The 19,462-nt window shown below is 41.1% G+C and overlaps 1 protein-coding gene across 1 annotated transcript in view; it reads right to left on the reverse strand.

Moving 5' to 3' along the window:
- Positions 1 to 19,462, reverse strand: part of arhgap39 (Rho GTPase activating protein 39) — a 682,545-nt gene that overhangs the window by 21,486 nt on the left and 641,597 nt on the right. Inside the window, 2 exon segments of the mRNA XM_072252088.1 lie at positions 10,166 to 10,257; positions 18,047 to 18,246. Of these exon segments, the coding sequence (XP_072108189.1) occupies positions 10,166 to 10,257; positions 18,047 to 18,246 (292 nt within the window).

Consider the following 19,462-nt stretch of genomic DNA (forward strand, 5'->3'; position numbering starts at 1 on the left):
GCAGCTTTCATAGCCTCAGCGACCATCACAGAGAAGCAGCGAAATCAGCTCTCATCTGGACGGACACTCTGTCTTTTCAGTCTACCTGAGCTGGCATTTAAATTGACCCAACAACAGAACACTGAAAGGCTCTGGCAGCCTGGAGAGATGAGTGAACATCGTGGAGAGCGACTGGCTCTCACCTCCGATCCCAACTCTGGTGTCCTTAAGAGAGGAGTGAAGATTGCACAGAGCGAGCGAAAATGGCTCTTGCCTCTGATCTGGACCAGTGTTTAAATTGTCTAAACAGCATATCATACCTCACACTGGGACCCAGCTACTGTGAAAGGTTCAGCAGCTAGACCACCCTGTCCAGAGACCTGTTCCTGGCCCAGGTTTTGTCACCCAGCCCGAAGCCATTCTTAAGTCTTCAAGCAACACACATAAAAGTTGCTGGTGAACGCGCAGGCCAGGCAACCTCTCTAGGAAGAGGTACAGTCGATGTTTCAGGCCGAGTCCGAGACCTTCCCAGAGATGCTGCCTGGCCTGCTGCGTTCCACCAGCAACTTTTATGTGTGCTGCTTGAAATTCCAGCACCTGCAGATTTCCTCGTGTTTGCGTCTCAAGTCTTCAAATTAGTTTTGCACCCAGACTGATCCAACCTTGCGCCCGGGCCAATTGTACGGGCATCGAAACTTCCCTGCCCAGACCCCGACTTCCCTGACAGAGGCAAACAATGAGAGAAAAGAAAACCTGAGAGGCAGATGGAGTAGGGGGAAGGGAGGGGAAGGGAGGCTACGTCCACACTACACAGGATAATTTTGAAAACACCGGTTTTGCGTAAAAACGATAGGCGTCCACACCAGGCGTTTCTGAAAATACCTCCGTCCACATCAGAATGGGTATTTGGGTGAATCTCCTCCTACTGGGCATGCGCAGGACACACAGAAAACAAGCGAAGAGGAAACGGTATACTTGGTGCGCGTTTGTCCAGTTACAGACCAGAAAAACTTAAAAGGAAATTGCCAAACGAAAGACTTGGTGCATGTTTGTCCAGAAACATTTCCTACAGCCATAGTCTCTTCACCGATGAAAGGGACGACAGCTACAACTAAATGCAATAAGGCTTGTTACTGGGCAACAGTGAAATTTGCTGTTACCTAATTTGCTTGCCTTTACTTTTGCCATGTCTTTGTGTATTATTTTGCTGTATTTAACATGTGCAATAAAACGAGTTACTGGGCAAAAGTGACAATTGCATCTATTGAATGTTTGCACAAGCAATACATTAATAAAGCACCTTGTTAAATGTATAAAACATGTCTGCATCAGTGTTATCTTGTATTTCCATACAACGTTACATTAGGATGTTACACATCTATTGTCAGATATTGTTGTTATGGCAGGGGTCCCCAACCCTTTTTTGCACTGTGGACCGATTTAATATTGACAATATTCGTAAGGTATATTTAACTATCGGGTTAGACACCTGTTTAAGGCGTTTCAAATCAAAAGGAAGAGAGGAACCTAAAATAGAGCCAAGTGTATAGCCCTGAACAGATTGTAATTCCAATGCTACCCATTTAGGAATGGATAGTATATCCTGGTCAAGTAACCAAAATTTCATATGTCGAATATTAATTGCCCAATAATAAAATCTAAAGTTAGGTAATGCTAAGCCTCCATCTCTCTTAGCTTTCTGTAAATGTATTTTACCCAGTCTCGGGTATTTATTTTGCCAAATAAATGAAGAAATTTTGGAGTCAACTTTATCAAAAAAAGATTTTGGAACAAAAATTGGTAATGCCTGAAATATATATAAAAATTTTGGCAAAAAAAAATCTTAACTGCATTAATACGACCAATCAAAGTTAAATATAAAGGAAACCATTTAGATGAAAGTTGAATAATATGGTCAATTAAGGGTAAAAAGTTAATCTTAAATAAATCTTTGTATTTACAAGTAATTTTAATCCCAAGATATGAAAAATAATTATTAATCAATTTAAAAGGAAAGTTATGATATAAGGGAAGTTGTTTATTAATCGGGAAAAGTTCACTCTTACTAAGATTTAATTTATAACCTGAAAAAAGACCAAATTGTGCTAATAGCTCTAAAACAGCAGGTATGGATTTTTGGGGATTAGAAATATATAAAAGTAAGTCATCAGCATAGAGTGATATTTTATGGGACTTTAAGCCCCGAGTTATCCCAGTAATATTTGGAGATTCTCGAATGGCAATTGCAAGAGGTTCTAATGCAATATCAAATAATAAAGGACTAAGAGGACACCCTTGTCGAGTGCCTCGAAAAAGAGGGAAAAAAGGTGAGCTTAAAGAGTTAGTACGGACCGAGGCCACAGGAGAATGATATAACAATTTAATCCAGGATATAAATTTTGAGCTAAAATTAAACATTTCAAGCACCTTAAATAAATAAGGCCATTCTACTCTATCAAAAGCTTTCTCAGCATCTAAAGAGATAACACACTCAGGAACATTTTGTGAGGGGGTATAAGCAATATTTAACAGTGTGCGAATGTTATAAAAAGAGTAACGACTTTTAATAAAACCCATTTGGTCTTCCGAAGTAATAAAAGGAAGTACTTTTTCTAATCTGTTTGCTAATAACTTAGAAAAAACTTTAGAATCAACATTTAATAAAGATATTGGTCTATAAGATGCACATTGAGCAGGATCTTTATCCTTTAATATTAGAGAGATTGACGCTCTATTGAAAGATTCAGGAAGTTTACCAAGTTTTAATGAAGCCTCAAAAACCCTACAGAGCCAAGGGATTAATAAAGGTGCGAAACATTTATAAAATTCTACGGTAAACCCATCAGGGCCAGGAGCTTTCCCCAAATTCATAGAGAAAATAACATTCTTAATCTCATCCGTGGTAATGGGAGTATCTAACATAGAAGACATATCCTGTGAAATCTCAGGGAAGTCCAGATTATCTAAAAAAATCATTCATATATTTAGAATCTTGAGGAGACTCTGATTGATATAAGGAAGAATAAAAATCACAGAAAGTTTGATTAATCCCCACATGGTCAAGTATCAGTCGGTCATTTTGGTTATAAATCTGATTAATTTGAGATTTAGCATAATTAGACTTCAGTTGATTAGCCAACAGTTTGCCAATTTTGTCACTGTGTACATAAAATTCACCTCTTGTTTTCTTTAATTGGTTTACAATCGAGGACGAAAGTAATAAACTGTGTTCCATTTGAAGTTCAGTTCTTTGTTTATATAACTCCTCAGAAGGAGCTATAACATATTTCTTATCAATTTCCTTAATCTTGTCCACGATTACCAACTCCTCCTGCTTCAGCTTCTTCCTCAAAGCAGCAGAATACGAGATAATCTGACCACGAATATAAGCTTTAAAAGTATCCCAAAGAATGTTCACAGAAATATCCTCTGTATAGTTAATTGTAAAAAAAAATCAATCTGTTCATTCATAAAGTTAACAAAGTCCGAGTCCTGAAGCAACAACGAATTAAAACGCCATTGTCTATTATTTTGTGTATTGGCCTGAATTTTAATAGAAAGCTTAAGTGGAGCATGATCCGAAATGGTTATAGAGTCATAATCACATTTAATCACTGAAGAAATAAGACGAGAATCAATAAAGAAATAATCAATTCTTGAATAGGAATGGTGAACATGTGAAAAAAAAGAAAAATCTTTTTCCTGGGGATGCAAAAAACGCCAAATGTCCGTCGACCCAGAATCAGAGAGGAATGAATTAATCAAAGTTGCAGATTTATTAGGTAAAGTCCATAGAAGGGCCGAACGGTCCAAAGCTGGAGATAAACAGGTATTAAGATCTCCGCCTCAGATCAATGAAAACTCATTCAAATTCGGGAACTGATTGAATAATGATTTATAAAATTCTGGACAGTCCATATTAGGAGCATAAACATTAACCAAAACTACCTTTTTATTAAATAGTAGACCACTAACCAATAGAAATCTACCATTCGGATCAGAAATAATATCATGTTGTATAAAAGTAACTGAGGAGTCTATAAAAATAGAGACGCCTCGAATCTTAGCATTGGAGTTCGAATGAAACTGTTGTTCCTTCCAGAATTTAAAAAAACATAGTCTGTCCCCCCTCCACACATGGGTCTCTTGTAAAAATAAAATTTGTGCTTTAAGTCTCCGGAACACTTTAAAAACTTTTTTCCTTTTAATAGAATGATTAAGACCATTAGTATTCCAGCAGACAAAATTAATAATAGACTCCATAAACCCTAAAGTCAACCCACATCAAGGAGGATTGACGATAGGCTCAACCCACGAACCCGGAAAGGGAACAGAACAAATAAGAGATACCGGGAAGAAGAACGCAACCAATACTTCAATAATGTACATAGCCCAAGAAGAAAGAAACTAAAACGTGAAGCCCCTCCCACCACCCCCCACCCCATGACCCCAAGGCTAAATCTAACGCAGACCAGCCCGAAAGAAGCAAGCACTAAAACTACCCCCATGACTTCCGGTATACGCTCCCTAAAAAAAGTGTAAATATAAAAAAAGATCAGCTAATTATAAAACAGTAAGAGAATAAAAAAAAGGTAACTCAATTAAAACAAACACATAATATAACAGAGTAAAAGCCAGAAAATGTAAAAAAAACGCATCAAACCCCAGACCCTATAAGTAAACAAAACAAAAAAAATGAGATTATTAACATAAACTAGTTATGAAGACCTACAAAACAAAGTTGATTTAAAAAAACTACAAAATTTAAGGCCACAAAGGAAATACGTAAAATGACAGTGAGGGAATAACCACCCAGAATCCCCTGGGAAAAAGAAAGGAATGACGCAGTTAAAAGGAAAGTTTAGCAACCATATTAAATAATCAAAAATAAACTTTTCTGCCCATATAGGACAAAAAAAAATTAAGACTGACAAATTCACAACCTCCGCTCAACGGAGATAGTTCAGAAAATTTTTTGATCTTAACCAATTTGGGCTAGCGATTCCTATTTTAGGTAACATATTTTTTCCTCCCTCTTTTATGGATTGTGCTTTTCAAATTTGGAAGACTAAGGGTATTTCACAGTTTTTGGATTTATTTTTAGATGGTTCCCTTATGTCTTTTGAACAATTATCTAATAAATATAATTTATCAAGAAAACATTTTTTTAGATATCTACAAGTTAGAAATTTCCTAAGTACTATACTTTCTTCCTTTCCAATGCTTCCTCCTACATACATTTTAGATACTATAATTAACCTTAATCCATGTCAGAAAGGTGCATCAGCTATTATTTATAATATCGTTATGAAACTTAGGAAAGCTCCATTTGATAAGATTAGGTCAGATTGGGAACAAGAATTGGGATCTATTATTTCCGTGGATGACTGGGGGCAGATTTTACAATTAGTCAATACTTCCTCTATCTGTGCTAAACATTCCCTAATTCAATTTAAAGTTGTTCATAGAGCTCATATGTCCAAAGATAAATTAGCTCGCTTTTATTCTCATATTAATCCTTTTTGTGATAGATGTCCGGGGCAGATAGCTTCTTTAACTCATATGTTTTGGTCTTGTCCTACTCTGGAAACTTTTTGGAGAGACATTTTTAATATTATTTCCAAGGTATTGAATATAGATATCTCTCCTCACCCTATTACTGCTATCTTTGGACTACCTAAAATTTCCAGTAATCTTTCTCCTTCAGCCCGTAGAATGATTGCATTTCTTACTTTAATGGCGAAAAGATGTATTTTACAACATTGGAAAGAGCTTAATGCTCCAACTACCTTTTTTTGGTTTTCTCAGACGATATTATGCTTGAATTTGGAGAAAATTAGAAGCAATCTTTATGACTCTTCATTTAAATTTGAACAGACCTGGAGATCTTTTATTCAATATTTTCATTTAATGTAATATATACCCTTCTTGTTTTTTTTTACTGTTTTTAATGGAGGTCGGGATTGAGGACGTGATTTTAAGTTTTTTAACTCTGTTTGGTTTCAAGTTAGCCCATTGCTTTGCTTTGCTTTTAGTTAGTTGCACGGTGGGTTTTTTTTGGGATTTTTTTTTCCTTTTCTCTATTGATATATATAAAAATTAGTATACTATTATGTTACCTTGGTACGTTATGTTTAAATTACATTGTTTGTATTATTTTTTTTGTATTAATATCTCCTGTAATTTTATTATATTCTAACAGTGTATTAGTGCCTATATGGCTTACCTTTTTGTATACTTATTCAATAAAAAGATTTAAAAAGAAAGAAAGACAATATTCTTGAGGACCGGCCGACCCGGGGGGGTGGGGTGGTTGCAGGGGGTGGTGTTCAAGTGGAGTTAAGCTCACCTCAACATGTCTTTTACAGTTAGGGTTGCCAACTCCCAAATAAGGGACAAAAGTAGCAGTCAAATCCCAGGACACTTGTATTTACCCCAGGAAAGACTACCATAACCATGAAGCCTTGTGCGGGCACCTGTGTGCACATGCGTGATGTGTGCATGCGTGTACGTGCCGATTTTTTTCCACAAATCAGTTTTGGCTTAATCTTCCCGACTATACTGTGCATACATTATTTCTTCTTTATATAGGCTGTGTATTTATCATATCATTCCTGCTTTTACTATATATTAGTGTTATTTTCGGTTTTATGTGTTATTTGGTATGATTTGGTAGGTTATTTTTTGGGTCTGGGAACGCTCAAGAATTTTACCCATATAAGTTAATGGTAATTGCTTCTTCGCTTTATGCCATTTCGGCATGAAAGGTTTCAAAGAAACGCTCTACCTTAAGGGGGAAATACGGGACAAGGGCAGTCCTGTATGGGACAAACCAATTTAGCCCAATATACAGGATGTCCCAGCAAATACGGGACAGTTAGCAACCCTATGTTCAAGTTCAACAGTGCATGACAGGGAATGAGGAAAGGTGCAGCTGACTCATATCGTTTCCTCACAGCCCGGTAGCACATGCTTTGTGGCCCAGTGGTTGGGGACCGCTGTGTTATGGTGTTGGAGGTTGTGTTAAAGAAAACAACGAAATGCTGCGCTGCCACCACCATTTGTTCCGGCACGTCATGACAGCGGTTTTAAAATTAGCCAGTTACCCCGTACACACTACAATGGCCAACTGGCGTTTTCAGATTTAAATACTCTGGAGAGTGTTTTAGAAAGCTACGTTTTCGGGGGAGGAAAACGCCGTTTCAGTGTGGATGGAGGGTCAAAACAAAGAGAAAAATCTTCGGTTACGGATTTATCTGGTCTAGTGTGGACGTAGCCAAAGTTGGAGACAGCTGCAAGAGGGAAATAAGCAGGATCACAGCTACCAGTGCTGGATTCTGCAAAGGAGGTGAGAATGGGGACCATTAGAGGAGAGGTGAATGGCAGTTGCTGAAAGCAAGAGTTCATATTTAAGTTTGGTGAAACAGTAATGGTGTCAGGCGTAGGGTCTGCTTAAGCTTGGTTGCCAATGATAGAGAAGCAGTTTGCACAATGCTTTACAATGCCGGCAATCGGGGTTCAATTCCTGCCACAGCTTGTAAGGAGTTTGTACATTTTCTTCGTGACTGCATGGGTTTCCTTGGGGTGCTTATATTTCTTCCCACAGTCTAAAGATATATGGCTACTGAGCTGTGGGCATGCTATGTTGGCACTGGCAGCGTGGTGACACTTGTGTGCTGCCCAGCACAATTCTATCATCTAAATAATCAACATATAATGTAAAAAGAATCGATTCCAACACAGAACCTTGTGGAACACCAGTAGTCACTGGCAACCAACCAGAAAGGCTCCCTTTATTCCCACTTTTTGCCTTCTGCCTGTCAGCCAAGGCCTTATCCATGTGAGAATGTTTCCTGTAATACCATGGGCTCGTAGCTTGTTAAACAGCTTCATATGTGGCACCTTGTCAAAAGCTTTCTGAATGTCCAAGTACACAACATCAACCGATTCTCCTTCGTCTATCCTGTTGTTACTTCTTCAAAGAATTCCAACTGATTTGTCAGGCAAGACTCTCCCTTGAGGAAACTATGCTGACTACAGCCTATTTTACCATATTCCTCCAAATACCCTGAAACCTCATCCTTAACAATCGACTCCAACCTCTTCCCAACCACTGAGGTCAGACAAACTGGCCTATAATTTCCTTTCTTCTGTCTCTCTCCTTTCTTGAAGAGTGGAGTGACATTTCTAATTTTCCAGCCTTCCGGAACCATTCCAGAATCTCGTGATTCTTGGAAGATCATTACTAATGCCTCCACAATCTCTTCAGCCACCTCTTTCAGAACCCTGGGGTGTAATCATCTGGTCCAGGTGACTTACCTACCTTCAAACCCTTCAGGTTCCCAAGAACCTTCTCTCTGGTTATGGTAACTTCACACGCTTCATAACCCCTAACATCTGGAACTTCCGCCATACTGCTAGTGGCTTCCACAGTGAAGACCGATACAAAATACGTATTCAGTTCATCTGCCATTTTCTTGTGCCCATTACTGCCCCTCCAGCAGTTTTCCAGTGGTCTGATATCCACTTTCACTTCTCTTTTACACTTTATGTATCTGAAGAAACTTTAATGTTATTGGCTGGCTTAAATTCATATTCCATCTTTACCTTCTTAATGACTTTTTTAGTTGCCTTCTGTTGATATTTGAAAGCTTCCCAATCCTCTAACTTTCCACTAATTTTTGGTCTCTTTGGCTTTTATGTTGGCTTTGACTTCTCATTAGTCATGACTGTGTCATCTTGCCTTCAGAATACTTCTTCCTCTTTGGGATGGATATATCTGGTGCCTTCCGAATTGCTTCCCGAAATTCCTGCCAATGCTGCTCTGCTAGTGTTAGAAACACAGAAAGCCTACAGTGCAATACAGGCCCTTCGGCCCACAAAGCTGTGCTGAACATGTCCCTACCTGTTCTTTACCAATCAATTCAGGAGAACTCCTCTCTCATGCCTCTGTAATTCCCTTTACCCCACTGTAATACGGATCAGTACGTATGACTTGTCTTGTATGCAAGACAAGTTTTCACCCATCAACTTCCCAGCTCTTCACTTCACCCCATCCCCATCTCTGGGTTTCAATATCACTTACCACCTTGTACTTCTTCCTTCAGTCCCCCACCTTCTTACTCTGACTTCTCCTCTTCCTTTCCAGTCCTGATGAAGGGTCTCGGCCCAAAACATCAACTGTTTATTCTTTTCCATAGATGCTGCCTGACCTACTGAGTTCTTCTAGCATTTTGAGTGTGTTGCAAGACAGGTTTTTCACTGAACTTCAATACATGTGACAATAATAAACCAATTTACAATTTAGGCAGAAATTCTTTCTTTGGGATTTGCCTTCTGTAGATAGAGAATACTTGGGCAATTTTCCACATTGCTGGACAAATGTTAATGTTGCAGCTGTTCTAGAACATCATTAGAATCAGAAACAGGTTTATATTTGTTGTTTTGAGGCAGCAGTAATGTAAAGACAAACAATCATTATAAATTACAAAATGCATAGTTGCAAAAGAAAGGAATGATGAGGTGGTGCACGTGGGCTATTCAGAGATCTGATGGTGGAAGGGAAGAAGCTGTTTCTGAATCACTCAGTGCATGCCTTCAGACTCTTGCACCTCCTCCCTGATACACTGAAATAATGGGTTGCCGAGTCCCTGAAAGTGCGTCCGTATGTTCAAGGTAGTAATGAGAAGAGGCATGTTCTAGATGGTGAGGTTACTTAGTGATGGATGCCACCTTCTTGAAGCACAGCCTCTTGAAGATGTCTCCAGTGGTGGGGAGATACTGGTCATAAGAGATCAGAACTACTATTATACCTTTTAATACTACTTAATTGAAACACTGAATGTGACCTCAATGTCACTGGATCAGTAACCTAAGACTCTTGGGCTGAAACGTTGAATGTTTATTTCCCTCCATAGATGCTGCCTGGCCTACTGAGTTCCTCCACCATCTTGTGTGTGTTGTTCTGGAATACACATTCAGTAATATTACCATTATGCTCCTGGTCTAAGGTATATTCTGGACAACTCTTTGAAGGAAGGAACTTGGTGTTGACTGGTCAACATGGGGCAATGATTGTGGCACTAATGCTGAAACATTCCTGTGCAATTTCGAAGGTGCCACTGACATTAGGTTGAAAGTGGATGTCCTTCACTTCAACCAGCACAGCCCTGAAACGTGGTATTACCTGGTACGTGGGGATCCGTCAGCCCTTGAGGGATAACCCACTGATCCACTTGCAGCTTGAGAGCATTGACCTCATCAATGTCACCAGGGACCCTGCAGAGAGAAGGAGGTGCACACAGGTCTCAGCAGAGCTAGAATTTTATTCTGAGCTTTACGTCAATGAGCAGCTCCCCTATTACGACCCTCCCCTGCATCCCCCCATGCAAGCATTTCAGCTAACCACCTTTAGTCAACCGCAACACCCCCCCACCACCACTCTCCCTTCCCAACCGAATGTGAAACATGACTGTGGGCCACAGCATTGCTAATAGCAGATTGATAGGCCAGTACAGGGAGAAACATTGCAAGTCATAAAACAAACAGTGAAACTGATGTGTGTCTGAAATAATTTTTCATTTTTAAAAGACTTTGCATCTCTCTAATGCTCAGAATCAGAATCAGGTTTATTATCACTGACATACACATGTTGTGGAATTGTCATTGTGAGGCAGCAGTACAGTGCAAGATGTAAGAAGTATTATGTTACAATAAAAATATAAAAAATAAATATGTAGCACAGAAAGAGAGCAATGTAGTGATTAGTGTTCGAGGGTTCATGGATCCTTCAGAACACTGATGGTGGAGGGGAAGAAGCTGTTCCTAAAATGTTGAATGTGTATCTTTGGGCTCCTGTACCTCCTCCCTGATGATAGTAATGAGCAGAGGGCATGCCTTGGAAAGTGAGGATCCTTACTGATGGATGCTGCCTTCCTGAGGAATTGCCTTCTGAAAATGTTCACAATGGTGGGGATGCTAGTGCCCATAATGGAGCTGGCTGAGGTTACAACCCTCTGGAGCTTCTTCTGATAGTCTTGACTCTTTATTCCTCTCCTGTCACAATGGGGGCACTGGTATCGGGCCCAAATGCAAGACACAGACACTGAAATACAAGGAACAGGACTTGACTAGAGTAGGGACGTAACAGGATATAGACAAGGAGCAGGAACAAGAACGCAGACTTGGGCTAGGAACATGGACTAGACAGGGAACCCGGACAAGGAACTATGAACTAGGAGCCTGGGCTAGGGAAAGCGGGACCAGGACTTGGAACCATGAACTTGGAGTCTGGGCTTGGGACTCCGAGTCACAGACTAGACAAGGACCCAGCACCTGGGTCTGGCCTCGGGGTCGGACCCCAGAATTTAGGCAAGGACATGACATGGCTAAAGGACAGGATGTGGCTGGGATCTTGGATCTTGAGGCTGCAGGCTGGAACCTGGGGTCTTGGAATGTGGAGGCTGATAACTCGGAGGCTGGAGCTCAGAGACAGACTGGGAACTGTGGATCAACAGAGAGCCGGGACTTATCCTTCGAAAAGCCAGGACTCATCTTTAACTTGACACTAACATGAGACTGGACAGTACACAGACATAGAGCTGGGACTCATCCATAGACAAGCTAGGACTCAACTTTATCTCCACACCAAGGTGGGGCAGGTCCACCTGTTGGTTAACGGCAGAATGGCCAGACTTACCCAACAGAGGCAAAGACAAGACAAGACAGATCCCCCCACAGGGCAACGGGAAAACAGCCTGACCTACCCCACAGAGGCAAGGACAAGACAAGACAAGGCAGGAACCCCCTGCAGGGCAACGGCAAAACGGCCTGACTTACCCCATGGAGGTGAGGACAAGAAGAGACAAACACCAAAGAACAACAGACAGTTTCATCCCCCCTTTGGGGTAGCTCCAAGTCTCAGTTCGGCCAGCAACCTCAGCTGGCTATGGAAACAGCCGGATCCCTACCTAGCTCGGAGTGGCTGACAGGCACTCAGCTGGCCCAGGAAACAGCCAAATCCATATTGCAAAGACAGCTCCGACTACCGACAGCAAGGCTCCATGGAGCAATGGTTTTCTAACGTGGCCTAAAGATGGCAAGTGGCCGCTCTAGCCTTCCACGGGCAGGTTGCTCCCAGGGAATCTTGACAAGACAAACCAGCAGCTCACACTTGACCCCAAGGCTCCTTATATCCCAAGCTCCAAGATGGGAATCAGGTGCCTATGATTAATTCAACCAAAACAAGGGACAGCTGGAAAATCCAGTGTCCTGAGTCCACAGACCGGACCGCAAACGGGACTGCAGACTTCACGGACCGGACCATAACATCTCCATAGATGTTGCCTGACCGGCTGAGTTCCTTCAGCATTTGTTTATGTGCTACTCTGTATTTCCAGCATCTGCAGAATCTCATCTGATCCTGTGCAGTGGCTCCTTCATACAAGATGGTGATGCAACCAGTTAGAATACTCTCCAGGGTACATCCATGGAAATTCACTGGAGTCTTTGGTGACATTCCTCAAACTCCAAATAAAAGATAGCCACTCGTGTGGTTTCTTCATAATAATTGCAGGACGGTGAGCTGTATCTCTGCATTTGGGTCTGTTGGTTCTCCTGTAAAGAACCCCTGGGATATGACTAAGTGTGACATGTGGGAAATGTCATGGGACATTGTATAAGCACTTTTCCGTTTTTGTTGAAAAATTTGATGTCTAGTTACAGCATTGTTGTAGATGGGGACCCTCACCATGCAGACCATGCTCTCTTCACACCGCTGCCATTGGGAAGGAGGCACAGGAGCCTTAGGTCCCACACCACCAGGTTTAGAACAATCAGGCTACTGAACCGGCATGGATAACTTCACTCACCTGAACTCTGAACTGATTCCACAACCGACAGACTCTACAGGTCATGTTCTCAATATTATTGATTGTTTACTTATTTGATTTTTTTTTGTATTTGCAAAGTTTGTCTTCTTTTGCACATTAGTTGTCTGTCTTTGTGTGTAGTTTTTCATTGATTCAGCTGTATTTATTTGCATCCACTGTGAATTGCCACAACTAAGTGAATCTCAGGGCTGCATATGGTGACGGATACACACTTTGATAATAAAATTATTTTGAACTTTGAACAGGATTGCAAGAGGCTGCAGAGAGTTGGAGAGTAAGCCAGTTCCTTCACAGGTGCAATGCTCTCCCACGATCAAGAATACTTTCAAAAAGCAACACACACTAAATGCTGGAGGAATTCAGCAAATCCAGCATTTTGTGTGTGTTGCTCAAGATTTCCAGCATCTGCAGAAGCTCTTGTGTTTATGATCTTCAAAAGGCGATGCCTCAAGAAGTCAGCTTCCATCATTAAAACTGTCACCACCCGGGGCATGCTCCCTTTGCCTTGCTACTGTCAGCTAGGACTCACACTCCGCACTTTAACAGCTTTTTCCCCTCCACCGTTGGATTTCTGAACGGTCCATGAGCCCATGAACACTGCTGCAGTATTCCTCTTGCACTATTTATGTACTTATTTTAGTGACATAATAATTTTACATCTTGTACTGTCACAGCTGCTGTAAATTTCATAATATATGTTAGTGATAATAAACCTGATTCTGATTCAGTTTGACTGACCAATCAATTGCCTAGGGGAGAGAGGCTTGCTGACTACCTGCAGAAGGGAGTGTAGGGTGAAACAACAGGTGGGACATGTGATAAAGGTGAATCCTCCAGGAGTTCATCAAATGGGAGTTATGCAGTCCTGGAGATGTTACGTTATGGGATGTTGCGTTAAAGTTGTATAAGACTTTGGTGAGTATTTTGTGTAGTTCTGGTCACCTACCTACAGGAAAGATATCAATAAGATTGAAAGAGTACAGAGAAAATTTACAAGGATGTTGCTGGGACTTGCGGACCTGAGTTAGAGAGAAAGAATACACAACAGTACAGCACAGTACAGGTCCTTCAGCCCATGATATTGTGCTGATCTTTTAAACTACTCTAAGATCAAACTAACCTGTCCTCCCCACATAGCCCTCCAATCTTTTATCACCTAAGTTTGAAAGAAAGCACCCCTAACCATTGAGCACATCTACATTGTAGGAAAGCAGCATTCATCATCAGAGATCCCCACCACCCAGGTCATGCTCTTTCTTGCTGCTGTCATCAGGTAGAAGGTACAAAACCCTCAGGACTCACACCACCAGCTTCAAGAACAGTTTCTACCCCTCAACATAAAAGGGTATAACTGCACTCACTTGCTCCATCATTGGAATATTCCCATAACCAATAATCTCACTTTAAGGACTCTTTATCTCATTATCTCATATTCTTGTTATTTATATTTGTAATTTCACAGTTTGTTGTCTTCTGCACTCTGGATGATCTTTCATTGATCCTGTTATAGTTACTGTACCATTCTATAGATTTGCTGAGTATGCCCACAGGAAAATGACTCTCAAGGTTGTATATGGTGACATATATATACTTTGATAATAAAACTTACTTTGAACTTTGAATAGATTAGGACTTTATTCTCTGGAACGTAGGAGAATGAGGAGAGATTTGTTAGAGGTATACAAAATTATGTGGGGTTTAGATAGGGTAAATACAAGCAGGCTGTTTCCACTGAAGTTGGGTAAGACTAGAACTAGAGGTCATGGATTAAGGGTGAAAGATGAAATATTTAAAGGGAACCTGAGGGGGAACTTCTTCACTCAGAAGATGGTGTGAGTGTGGAATGAGCTGTCAGTGTGGATGCAGGTTTGATTTCAACATTTAAGAGAAGTTTGGATAAGTAATGGATGGGAGGGGTATGAAGGGCTACGGTCAGAGTGTGGGTTAATGCTATTAGACAGAATAATAGTTCAGAGCCAGACTAAATGGGCTGAAGGGCCTATTTTGGTACTGTAGTGTTCTATGATTCTACGAGTTGGATGCATCAGTGACTGAGAAGCTGGACCTTCTGGATTTCGGTATAGATAAGTACAAGGTAATGCATTTTGGAAAGTCAAACTGGCGTAGGACTTACACTATAAATGTTGGGGCTCTTGCAAGTACAATGGAGCAGAGGGACTTAGCTATGCATGTACATTATTCATCGAAGTGGTGTCACAGGTAGACTGGGTGGTGAAAAAGGTGCCTAGCATGCAGGCCTTCATCAGTCAGGACACTGAGCATAGCAGTTGGGATATCTTATTTGAGTTGTGTAAGCTTTTGGAGTGCTGCGTACAGTTTTAGACGCCCTGTTGTGGGAAGGACATGGTAAGACTGGAAAGAGTGCAGTGAACATTTACAGGAGTGTTGCCAGGACTTGACCGCCTGAGTTACAGGGAGAGGTTGGTCAGGCTAGGTCTTTATTATTTGGAATGCAGGAGAACGAGGGGCAACTTCGCTGGTATTTAAATCTATGAGAGGTATAGTTAAGGTGGATGGTAACAGTCTTTTCCCCATGCTGGGGGAGTCCCAACATGAGGGGCTTAGTTTAGAGCAGGGGTGGCCACCCTACGGAATGCATGCCCAAGATGGCACGTGAAAAGTTTTGTTGGCATGAGGCTTGGAGAAACTCTGTGTTGCGTAGACAGCTACTCTGGTAATACCTATAAAACTTTGCAAATACCATTGAATGTTTGGTGTGCTGGGATCTCATATAATATGTGGAATATTATGAAATTATACATTTCGGAAGCCAGAATAATGTCGATTGAGTAGGTCCACAGATCAAATACATTAAAGGTATGTCTTTTGTAAACGGATATTGGAAAATGGACAGTACTAGTTCTTTGACATCCCACACCTTGATTAGTTCTTATCTCAGTCGATTATTCTCTTCATTTGGTCAGTGAATTTGAACTTGGGTGTGATGATGGGGTTAGGTGAAGAGGGGTTGGAGGAGGCTCATTTGAAACGTTATCCAAGTTGTCCTGATAACCTTCAATGGCTTTAACCAAAATCAGCAGAGCTATCTCTCCTGTCCGTGTGCTCTAACCCCCACTGCAAACGTACATCGGGAAGAGATGCTTAGTCTCGGAATATTACAGCTCTAAATCAATAGTGGTAGCTATCTTAGGTCGGAGATTGATCAGCCATAGTCTAAGGCTACGTCCATACTACACCGGATAAGTTTGAAAACAAAGCTTTTTCTCTTCATTTTGACCCTCCGTCCACATTGAAATGGCGTTTTCATCCCCCGAAAACGGAGCTTTTCTAAAACACTCTCCAGAGTGTGTAAATTTGAAAACGACTGTTGCGCGTCGTAGTGTGGACAGGGTAAATGGAGAGAATTAAAAATGCTGTCATAATACCACCAGAACAACAATGCTTTTTCTGCTTCTGCTTGGTACTGCGCAAGCACTGCCGGACGGCTGTTATAACGCGCAGTTTGTGTGAACGGCGTGAGAATTAAATTGTAAAGTGAGCTTTTTTGACTAGATCCCCTAAATTGATTTGATTGAGTCTATTTTTAAAATTATTAATGTCAGAAATACTGCGTAAGTCTGGCGGCAGAAGATTCCACTCTCTTGTTGATCTTGGGTAGAGGACAGCTTCATGTGTGTGTTGTTTACTTTATTGTCTACGTTAATAGCTTGTTTGGAGTTAAACATCTCCACGTTCTCCACTGCTTTGCTGACTTTGTCGTCGTTTGTAACTCGCAGAAACAGCTCAACTTCATTGTCTGTCTAAATGAAGAAGTCCGGTCTGCTTTTTCCAGCAGAGGTATTCTTTATATTCCTCGAAGACATTGTTGTAAACTTTCTTTCGCTGTTGTTGTTGGTACTCTAGTTTTTGACCAATAGAAATAGTACAACCCCGCCGCGGAAACGTAAATATTATACCGTTTCCTCTTCGCTTGTTTTCTGTAGATGTGTTTGCGCATGCCAGTAGGAATAGATTCGCCCAAATATCCATTTTAACATGGACAGAGATATTTTGAAAAATGCCTGGTGTGGACACCTGTCGTTTTTACTCAAAACCTGTGTTTTCAAAATTATCCGGTCTAGTGTGGACGTAGCCTCAGTTCGTGGTGGAGCAGAGTCAGGAGATTGCACAGCCTCCACCAGTCCCTCTGTTCATGGCCCATGTGCTGGGAGGATTGCCAAGGGAATCCAAGTGACGGAGTTTAGATGCAGTTCTTTCCCCAGTGCTGTAAGACTTCTGAACAGTTACCTCTTTCACATCCCTTTCCCAGTGGCACTACTATATTCTTGAACCCTTCATCCTACCTTTCTGTTTTAATCATTAGCCTTATTTGTCACATGTACACGAGAACACGGAAACGTACAGTGAAATGTGTTGTTTGCATCAATGACCAACACAGACCGAGGATTGTACTGGGGACAGTCCACAAGTGTCGCCATGCTTCCAGTGCCAACATAGCATCGCCTCTACTTACTAAGAGGAGGGCCAACTCCGTGCTGTATCTCTGAATAAAATAGGTAATCTTAACCCATACATCTTTGGAATGAGGGAGGAAATTGGAGCACTTGGAGGAAACCCATGTGGTCATAGGGAAAATGTACAAACTCCTTACAGACTGTGGTGGAATTGAACTTGTGACGCTGGTGCTGTAAAGCGTTACACTAACCACTACGCATCACTTTAGTATTTCTCCTTGTACGTCTTCACATAGTGTTACTATTTTTGCAGTGTTGCTCTAGTTATTTCTGAATTTATTACACAGAATAACTATTGGGTGTCACGGTAGCGATAGTGTGACGCTATTACAGCTCAGAGTATTGGAGTTTGAAATTTAAACCTGGTGTCCTCTGTAAGGAGTTTGAACGTCCTCCCTGTGAATGTGTGATTTCCTCTGTGAGCTCTGATTTCCTCCCACAGTCCAAAGATATACCGGTTAGTAAGCTAATTGGTCATTGTAATTTGGACTGTGATTAGATTAGGGTTAAATTGGGGGCTGTTGGGTGCTGGAAGTTGTAACTCTAATTAAAATAAATATTATTACCATGTAGACTCATTTGAGTAAGGAATTTTATTGCACCCTGAGGTATATGACAATAAACGAATCCAAAGACAAGTTTGAAATGAACAAACGGGTTAGTGGAGCCACAAAAAGCTACCTGAAGATGCCCTCAGTCTGTGCTCCATTGAGCTTCAGCACCTCCTCTGAGAGCCGGGTTTGCACCCACGGTAGCTGTCGGTCTGTGTAATGCTCATTCTGCATGTTCATGATCTCTTCCAGGGAGCTGCCGAACATGGAGGGGCAGAAAACGGCATTGGTGGCATGTCTGATCTCATCTGCACTTGGTTTACGGAGACCCTGTGGGGATACAAAACAAACAGCAATGGTTCCTTTATTCTGGAGCAATAAACAACCGGCTGGACAAATTCAATGGCATAAGCAGCATTGAACACAGAACATTACTGCACACTACTGGCCCTTCGTCCCATGATGTTGTGCTGACCTTTGAACCTTCTCTAAGATCAATCTAAGCATTCCCTCCCACATAGCCCTCCATTTTCCTGTCACCCATGTGCCTATCTATGTCCCAATTGTATCTGCCTCTACCAACACCCTGGCAGCACGTTCTAAACACACACCACTTTCTGTGTAAAAAAAACCTACCTCTGACAGCCCCTATACTTTCCTGCAACCACCTTAAAATGATGTTCCCTCATATTCACCATTTTCATCCTGAGAAAATGTCTGGCTATCCACTCGATATTTGCCTCTTATCATCTTGTACACTTTTATCATGTCAAGTCTCATCTTAATTTGCTCCAAAGAGAAAAGCCCTTGCTCGCTCAACCTATCCTCATAAGCGTCCCTGGGAGGAACTCATTACCACCGTCAGGGAGGAGGTACAGAAGCTTGAAGACCCATACTCAAAAATTCAGAAACAGTTTCTTCCCCTCTGCCATCAGATTTCTGAATGGTCCATGAACCCACGAACACTACCTTATTATTCGTTTTTAATATATAATTTATCAATTTTGTATGTTACTAATTGTTCACTAATGATTTTAAAAATATTTCTTATGGTAACTTGTAGTATTTTTTATGTATTGCTGCTATAAAACAACAAATTTCATGACATACATGCACTGACCATTTTATTAGTTACTCCTGTATATCTGCTTGTTAATGCAAATATCTAATCAGCCAATCACCTAGCAGCAACTCAATGTGAAAAAGCACGTGAACATTGTCAGGACGTTCAGTTGTTGTTCAGACCAAACACCAGGTTGGGGAAGAAATGCAATCTAAGTGAATTTCAATGTGGAATAATTACACTGGAAAACAAAGATTTTGCTTCCTGATTACTTTTGGGTGTACCTTATGGATTTTGGGCTGTTGATCATGAAAATCACAATGAAATTGCCTATTTTTGTTATTTCAATTCATAATTCAGGTCAATTAAAATGATGCCCAGAATGTAAGCTGAAAAGTTTTCTGTCTTGTCCAGGCATGCTTAGGCAGGGCAGATGCTGCATGGCAGGGCAGGTTTTAAAAAGGCTGTTCTGAGCATTGTGTT

Source organism: Mobula birostris, chromosome 3 (genome assembly GCF_030028105.1).
Source record: "Mobula birostris isolate sMobBir1 chromosome 3, sMobBir1.hap1, whole genome shotgun sequence".
In the NCBI taxonomy this organism is placed as follows: Eukaryota; Metazoa; Chordata; class Chondrichthyes; order Myliobatiformes; family Myliobatidae; genus Mobula; species Mobula birostris.